Source organism: Microtus oregoni, unplaced genomic scaffold (genome assembly GCF_018167655.1).
Source record: "Microtus oregoni isolate MIOR12 unplaced genomic scaffold, Mior012 000029F_ref0000214, whole genome shotgun sequence".
In the NCBI taxonomy this organism is placed as follows: domain Eukaryota; kingdom Metazoa; phylum Chordata; class Mammalia; order Rodentia; family Cricetidae; genus Microtus; species Microtus oregoni.
The window spans coordinates 19,188,078-19,197,011 of NW_024543088.1; the positions used below are offsets into that span (position 1 = coordinate 19,188,078).

Below are 8,934 nucleotides of genomic sequence, written 5' to 3' on the forward strand. Positions count from 1 at the left end.
CTAACTAATTGGTAACCCTAGGTCCCAGTGAGAAATCCCCAAAATCAGAGTAGATGGCTTCTGAAGAATGACACCCAAGATTGGCCTTGGGCCTCCATGCATATATATGTGTAACACACATGCACATAGACATATATGCCAAAAGGAGGAGGTGTTTTTCTTAGTGTGTAAATAGGGCGAGAATACTCTGAAATTAATTTGGTAACTTTCAGTCTTACAGGTAGTATATAGCAGAGCCCTGACACTTTTTTCTTTAAAGGCAGTCTCACATTCACTCAGCTTAGGCTGATATCAGCCTTGGCTATCCTACTGCCCTGCCTCCTGTGTGCTGGGGTGGCGCATGTAGACCACCACACCTAGCTTTATTGTGGTGGTGGTAGTTGTTGTTTTGTGCTGTGTGTGTCTGTGTGTGCATGAGAGGTAGGCACATATATGTACGTGCGGCAGTCGGGACAACTTTGCTGTAGAGTCATTTCTCCCCTCCCGCCTTTTCTTGGCTTCTGAAGATGGAATTCAGGTCCCCAGGCTTGCACAGCCAGTACCTAACCCTCCAAGCCATCTTACTCATGGCTCCGATATTTTTTTGATGAGCATATTTTCATTTACATGCTGACTATTTGTATTTTCTGTGGAGTAATATCTATTCAAATCTTTGTGCTTTTGTAGAGGACTCCATGTCAGGTGCTTGTCTGGTCTAGGGGGATCTGACACCCCTGGGCTCCTTAGACACCCATAGTCACAGACATACCCACACACATATACACAATTAAAACAATCAAAATAAATATTAGTAACAGTAAAGAGTAATGTGTCTGTATCTCTGTGGTAGAGTATTTGCTTGGCATGGCACAAGGCACCATTTCTAGTCACAGGAAGGACTAGATCAGTTGCTGCTTCCAGACTCTCTTTCTAGCCTTTTCTGACTGTCTCCATAGGTCCATCTTCCTCAGCAGCAGCAGGGTTTGTTTTCATTCTGTGTTATTGACTCGGTACTTAATGTATGTAATGTGTATAACTGTTGTTATATCTAACATAGCCAGCAAGCGTTGACCACGATGGGACTGCTGAATGTTAACTGTCTAACCGCAACAAAGATAGGGAAGTTGCTTAAGAATAAGGAACTGCCTTAAACTGATCATAGAGTCCTGGCAGAAAGGGAGTGTTTTTCAGTGTCTTGCACACACTATTCTTGTTTTCCTGTTATCTTTAACCTACTATACCCATTAGAATTATTTATTAGACATTGTTTTCAGGTCTTTCTCATCCATCACTCTGTTTGCTTTTATGGATTTTTTTTTTTTAAGAGTTATTTGGTTAGTTGGTTTTGACTTGAGACAGGACTTGAAAAAACCAACAGTGCTGGCTTTGAACTCCCTTTGTAGCCAAGACTAACCTTGATTTCCTGATCCTCATTTCTTCACCTTCCAAGTGCTGGTTTATAGACACACACACCACACAACATGTAACTCTGTGTGTAATTTTTTTCTTTTTTTTTTTCCTTTTTTTACATCTGCCATTCTGAAATGCCATTTTTCTTGTGTATGGTCTCCTCCCCTGTCCTTTTTGGTATGGAGACTCAAACACTGTGACTTAGGTGTGCTAGGCAAGTGTTGTACCAGCAAACTGTATACTCCTACCTCTGGCTCCCTTTTGCCAGTTTTAATAGGACTCCTGTTACAAAGTTGGAAAATACTAGTTAAGGGCCAGCCACGAGGCTCAGTGAGTAAAGGTGCTTGCTGCCTAGCCTGGGGACCTGAGTTGTCCCTAGGACCCTCTTGGTGGAAAGAGCTGACTCTTTTTTTTTTTTTTTTGAATTATTTTTTTTATATTTATTTATTATATATACAATATTCTGTCTGTGTGTATGCCTGATGTCCAGAAGAGGGCACCAGACCCCATTACAGATGGTTGTGAGCCACCATGTGGTTGCTGGGAATTGAACTCAGGACCTTTGGAAGAGCAGGCAATGCTCTTAACCTCTGAGCCATCTCTCCAGCCCCAAGAGCTGACTCTTGAAAGCTGCCATTTACACAGTAAGCCCTCTACACACTGATACGTGCACACAATACACACAAATAGATACATGTAATAAACATTTTTTAAAATCTATGGTTATGATTGTTTTGCCTGCATGTAAATCTATGCACTACTTGCATGTCTGGTGCCAAAACTAGGCATTGTATCCCCTTGGAAGTAAAGTTACAGACAGTTGTGAGCTGCTGTGTGGGTCCTGGGGATTGAACCTGGGTCCTCTGGAAAAGCAGCAAGTTTTTATTTTGAGACCCTACTTTATAGAAAATTATAATGGGCAGAAGAAATTGGGAATGGCATGAACAACATGAAGTCTTGGTACACATGCAGTCTTGCAAGTGGTGATAGATCTTTTTTCTTTTTAACCAAAAAAGATCAAAAGTAGATTGTCAGAACAGTGAAGGTTAGTGTGTCAGTGGTAGCACACCTTTGAAGTACACTGTTAAAGCAATATGGTTTCAGTTTTTTGAGACAATATCTGTACATCCAGGCTGGTCTGGCCTTCGCCTTCTGTGTGCTGGGTCTATGAGCACCAGGCCTGGCTACTTCCTACCCTTCTATGCAACTTAACATATCCATGTATGTTCATTTATTAGTGACCACATAAATGCGTGACCATTTATTAATGGTGGTTGCTTTGTGCTCAGAAGCTGCTTCACGAATGCTTGCCACCTGAGAGGTGTCCTAGGTATGCTGATGGTATCTTGTGTCTCTCTGTAGTACTTGATTTTCAGGTCCACACACTGAAGAGAAAATTTAGTCTTAGTCTTTGGATAGATAGCATTTGTGATATAATGTAAACTGTCTTTCTTGTTTGCACAGTGATGCTAATTTTGTCTTTTCTATTCCTCCAGGTTGGTGACATTGTGAAAGTCACAAGGATGAATATAAATGGCCAATGGGAAGGCGAGGTGAATGGGCGCAAAGGGCTTTTCCCTTTCACACATGTTAAAATCTTTGACCCTCAAAACCCAGATGACAACGAGTGATTGCTGTTGCTGTCCCTGCTGCTGCCTTGTCCTGCCTGTCATAATCTCCTTTGAAGTGGGAAGCACTCTCCCATGCAAGTCACAGCGAGCTGCTGGGCCACTCCCACACATTGGTGGTCTCCTGCACATTTGGAATGCCTCCAGCGGCTGCCTCTTGGCATTTGTATCATAGTCATGCTGTCAAAGAGTAGCTGATTTTAGAGTTCTTCTGGATTATAAACTGGAAATACTGGCGGAAGCACACAAGTCAAGAGAATTGAACACAGAAAGGGTCTTCCTTCTCATCGCTGCCTTGTTTATACTTGAGGCTGACTGTTGTGCTCGCCATAGAAAGTGTGGGCCTGCTGATGGTCCACTCAGAGGGTTAGCCTCGGCAAGCTCTTGCTGTTGCCGGGCTGTAGAGCAGTGGCTGTGCCATCAACTTGTTTTTCTTTGAACAATAGAGGAAGTAAACTCCAGACAGTTCTGTCCAAACTCCTGAAATTTGGCTTGTTTCCACTTTCTTTTGTTTAGCTTTGGTTTTGGAAGACTAATTCATTAGAGTTGTGTGTGTTCTGAACAGATTTTTAAATAGTAGGTTGGATTTTTGTGATAGTCTAAGGAACAGTGCGTGTCCCTGAGCTTCCAAACTGAAGCTGCTGTATGTAACTAAAGGAAAATGAAGACACCCTGAAGCAGAGGCCTTTATCTTTTGTTACCTTGTGTACCGCTTGGCAAACAAAGCCCACACAGCAGCAGCCATGGTGTGCCGTGCTGTGTGCAGCCGGGAAGCACCAGGGCGAGCCACTGATGATCTGTGGAGACTGTTGCTGTCACAGTTGCCATTGATAGGAGCAGAAAGAGTGGAGCGCTTGGTCAGTTCTGTCTAGCTTTTCAATGAGTACACCCCTTTAAGAACTAAAATTAAGTTTATAGAATTAGTGCATTCAGCACAAAGTCCTGTTGGCCCCTCCTGTCCAGGCTGCATGAAAGTGGTGGTGCTGTCTGTCCTGCTTCCATAGCCTAAGTGGAACAGAGCACAGTGCTCCTGAGCAAAGAAAATGCAGGCTCTGGAACCCCTAACCCATATACCATGAGCCAACATGCAAGCCAGCTGATACAAATGTGTGTCTGACCCCTCATCCACACAAAGTATGCTCTGTTTCAGCTGAACCCTGATGAGGACACACAACACCACAGCAGTCGCAGAAATGTAGCGGTGACTTAGTGAATAGTTCCAGCATTTACAGAACAGCTAGCTGTAACTGTGACCCTGGCTCTGAGACTCTTAGGCTGTGAGAACCAAGGGAACATATCCTGGAGGCAAAACTAACACAGCCATTTGTCTGCTATATTTATTCTCTTAAAGACTTTTTTGTTGTTGTTGTTTAATGTTGTGTATATTGGCATGGTAGCACACACCTTTCTTTAATTCCAGCACTAGGAAAGGCTGAGGTAAGCAGGTCTCAGAGTTCAAGGCCAGCCTGCCTGATCTATGTAGTGTGTTGTAATCTGGACAACCAGATGGATATAGACTGTTTCAGAGCCCCCCACCCCCTAAAAAAGTGTATGGGCGTTTTGCCTGCATGTATGAATGTGCATCCCATAGGTGCAGTGCCTAAGGAGGCCAGAAGAGAGTGTTGGATCCTCTGGAACTGGAGTCACTGTGTGGGTGCTAAGAATTGAACCTGGGTCCTCTGTAAGAGCAGCAAATCTCTTTAAATCAGTATCCCATCAGGCTGATAAGTGCCATATTTTAGTGTTCATGTGACAAAATGGTTATTTGGGGTTTGAGGGTAGTATCATGTCTACCTATCTGTGTCTTCCTAGATGTCAGCTCTTTTCCATCTCTGGAAGCTGCCGTTTTTTTTAGCCAGATCTATTGAGTGAGCCCCAAACTGCCTAGAACAATACTTGCCCTCTGGCTAGTGGCCAGCCCGAGGCCTTTTGATACCTGCACTGAGTACATGCCTTGTTCACAGAGGACACAGCCTCCAAGGAATCGCACCCCATCACTGGGGCTTGAGCCTCATGCCTTACACATGCTAGGTAAGCCCTCTACCACTGAACTCTTCTTTAAATTTTGAGATGGGATTTCCATAAATTGCCCGTGCTGGCTTTGAATTTTCCATCCCAGCCCCAGCTGAAATTACAAACGTTTGAGGCACCACACCCAGCTCTTAAGGTCTTTTCAAACTACATTTAACTGAAGGGCTTGGGTGTCTTGATTATAGCAGCCTGCTCAGTGCAGGCAGCCGCTTTTGAGAATAGGATTTCCCTTCTCAAGTCTGTTGATGAACAAGACTCCATGTAGATTCAGGATCAAAATGCCCCATAAACCTGGAGTTTGGTTTATAAAACCAGCTAATTTGGCCAATGTTTCTACAGCTCCCTCAGGTGGACATAAGACTTAAGTTCTGAACTCAGGATATGTGCCAAAAGTAGTAATTTCCTGAATTAGAAGCTTGTCAGTTTATTAATCAGGAAAATTTTCCTTTCACACTGATAGAAAGTGGCATCTTACTAGGTCCCACTCTCTGGAAAGACATGTAGCCTCGGAGGGGAGTGGGATCCAGGGATGGCTTTCCTTCTGTGACGGTCACTGCATGGGCTGCTCTGCTGTGTTAGACTGGGATGACAACCCTCTCACTTTTGCTGTTGTGTCTGAGAAGGGAATGACTAGGTTGCCAGGGCACAGACGGCTAGATCAAGTCCTGTCACCTGGGCAGGACCTCCCTGCAGAAGGCATCCTTGGCACTCTGCACTGCTTTGACGCCACCTGTTGCAGGGTTAACAGGGTGCACGGCTTTGGTCACCCAGACTCAGAACCCTCTGTGCTCACCGGAAGAGACTCTGTGCCCTCCCTTGGAGTTGCACGTTCCTGGCACTGTGCCAGCCTTCCTCTACACCTGTTTACAGACAAGATGGGCCAGGATTGATGGCCACTGCTCTTGTAACTTTTGCTCAGAAGAATAATGAGCTTTTTTTTTTTTTAAGGGATGATGTGTTTTTGTTCTAGGTGTTTATAATTTAATCTTTTAATATTATGTTCATTAACCTCTTAAAATGAGTGAATTCTTGATTGTTTTAACACAGTACCTAAGACTAATGCTTTCTGTGGCCTCCTCACCACAGGACCAGAGAACCACATCCCTGGTAACTGCTGTGAGTGTGGACACTGAGCTGCTTGTATATTCTAAAGGAGCAGGAGGACAGTTCTCTGAGACAGGAGGAACAGTGGCCTTGCTTCTAGACGGTCTTCACTGTGTGTTTTAAAATGACATAAAACTCTTTTGACATGTATAACTTAAAGATCATAAGTGTCAGGCAATAATATTTTCTGTGTAAGCTTTTAAAATTATTTTTGGGGATTATAGCTTGTTTTATTTTGTGCTATAAAATTAACAGTATTAAATGACTTATATTCTTAGAATACAGTGAGTGTCTTTTCTTAACAGATTAGTGCCTTTTTATTTTTGTATTCCATTTTACGTTACTGGTCCCAGCATCAAAACCCTTGTTTCCATGGCCTGTTTGTACATTGTCTCAATAAAACTTGCACCAGCTGGCGGTGGCAGCAGCCTCGGTGTTTCAGTGTCTCCTCAGTCAGCCCCCACCAGCCTCTCCCGACGTGAAACTGGCGAAGTCCCTGGTAGTCACAGAAACTTGCTCATGCTGCTCCCGCTTCCCTCACCCCACAAAGGCAGCTTCTTATTCTGGGAAATACCTGTTCTCTGGACATGGTGGGAGCTCTGGGACTCAGCCTCCAAGCAGGGGTGCAGGCTCTGCTCTGCTGAGGGCTGTTGAGCATGAGCTAAGCAGAGATGCTTGGTGGTCAGGGAAGGTAAGCGATCCTGTCTGCTGTCTGCTGCCATTCCTTTCTAGATGTACACCTCCTTGTGAGCTTTGGGGATCTCTAGGAGGGAACTTTGGTGTCGGCGGCTTGCTTAAAAACCTCACAAATTGCTGGGTGGTGGTGGTGATGCACGCCTTTGGTCCCAGCTCTTCTGCCTCCCAATAGGCAGAGGCAGGTGAATCTCTGAGTTGGAGGCCAGCCTGGTCTACAGAGTTCCAGGGCAGGCAGAGAAACTCTGTCTTTAAAAAAAAAAAAAAAAAAGACTCACAAACTCTGTGGTAGTTATAGTTTAGGGCTCCTCTCACAAACTCTGTGCGAGTAACAGTTTAGGACTCCCCTCACAAACTCTGTGCGAGTAACAGTTTAGGACTCCCCTCACAAACTCTATGCGAGTAACAGTTTAGGACTCCCCTCACAAACTCTGTGCGAGTAACAGTTTAGGACTCCCCTCACAAACTCTGTGCGAGTAACAGTTTAGGACTCCCCTCACAAACTCTGTGCGAGTAACAGTTTAGGACTCCCCTCACAAACTCTGTGCGAGTAACAATTTAGGACTCCCCTCACAAACTCTGGGAGTTATAGTTTAGCGCTCCCCTCACAAACTCTGTGCGAGTAACAGTTTAGGACTCCCCTCACAAACTGTGCGAGTAACAGTTTAGGACTCCCCTCACAAACTCTATGCGAGTAACAGTTTAGGACTCCCCTCACAAACTCTGTGCGAGTAACAGTTTAGGACTCCCCTCACAAACTCTGTGCGAGTAACAGTTTAGGACTCCCCTCACAAACTCTGTGCGAGTAACAATTTAGGACTCCCCTCACAAACTCTGGGAGTTATAGTTTAGCGCTCCCCTCACAAACTCTGTGGTAGTTACAGTTTAGGACTCCCCTGCTGTTACCCAGGAAGCACATTTCATCTTTTATGTGCATTTTACTCTCACACCTGTTTATGTGTGTATCAAGAAATTCAACCAACCCCTTAAACCTTGAATCATCTTGCCTGCCAGTGCTGGAATTGTGGGCATGTGTAGGCACACTCAACGTCTTCTGTGAATTAGAGGGTGATGAGAAGCACTGCTTGGCAGGCCTGCACCTGAGCTACCCAGACCTCCAGCATCTGGGAGATTCAGACCTCAGCGCTTTTATCCCTCCACCCTGGTTCTGAGTAGTGGATACCAGTGCTGGAGGTTGAAGTAGAGAGAGGTTACACCCTCTCTGGGCAAGGGGCTGTAGTTCTAATGCCGCCTGAATTAAAGAACTAGGTCTCATAGGGTTCAAATTGGCCCTGCGCTTCCCCATCACCACCATTTATTGCAGAGACAACCCACCAATGAGCCTTTAGGCCTGGGCACCCTCAGCCAAGCAGCCTGCAAATGAGGTGGGGGCTGGACCATGCATAGAGCTTCGCTCCCCAACTCGGTACCGGAAAGGTTTGCTCCAAACCCCTCTGCTCACCCTTGGGTCACCTGGACTTGAACCATAAGCCTCACTAGCCAGTTCTTGTGACGCCCACTTGACCGGACACTGCTTCCCATACACCCAGCCTACAGAAAACTACAGCTATCAGTGACCACCCCCTGCTTCCCAAGTGTGGGGACAGCAAACCTTGCATCCTGAAATGGACAACCTGGCCTTGGTCTGGGGTGAGGGTGAGAGGACCCCACACTGGGCAAAGGTAGAGACCCCGGAAGGATTCAAGCTTTCTGGATGCTCCCTATTGCCCTCATGGGGCTGGGCGTGGGGTGGAGCTGGCAGGGTCCGGTGGGACCATGGCTCCTTATATTATGTCTCTGAATCAAACTAGCCTCTAAGGGGTGCTGTGTTCTCAGTCCAAGAGCCAGATGTTGGGAAAAAGTCACTTTTTCTTTTGTTTTCCTTTTCCTTTCTGTCTTTCTTAGAGATGGTTCAGTGGTTAAGAGCATTGCCTGCTCTTCCGAAGGTCCTGAGTTCAATTCCCGGCAAACACATGGTGGCTCACAACCATCTGGAATGAGGTCTGGTGCCCTCTTCTGGCCTACAGACATACACACAGACAGAATATTGTATACATAATAAATAAATAAATATTTAAAAAAAAGATTT

General features: G+C 45.3%; 1 protein-coding gene across 1 annotated transcript in view; it reads left to right on the forward strand.

Annotated features, from left to right (window-relative positions):
• Crkl (CRK like proto-oncogene, adaptor protein) overlaps positions 1–6,581 on the forward strand; it is a 41,167-nt gene extending 34,586 nt beyond the window's left edge. The window contains exon 3 of the mRNA XM_041677899.1: positions 2,886–6,581. Within this exon, the coding sequence (XP_041533833.1) occupies positions 2,886–3,020 (135 nt within the window). The 3' untranslated portion in view covers positions 3,021–6,581. The remainder of the gene's footprint in view (positions 1–2,885) is intronic.
• Positions 6,582–8,934: the final 2,353 nt, after the last annotated feature.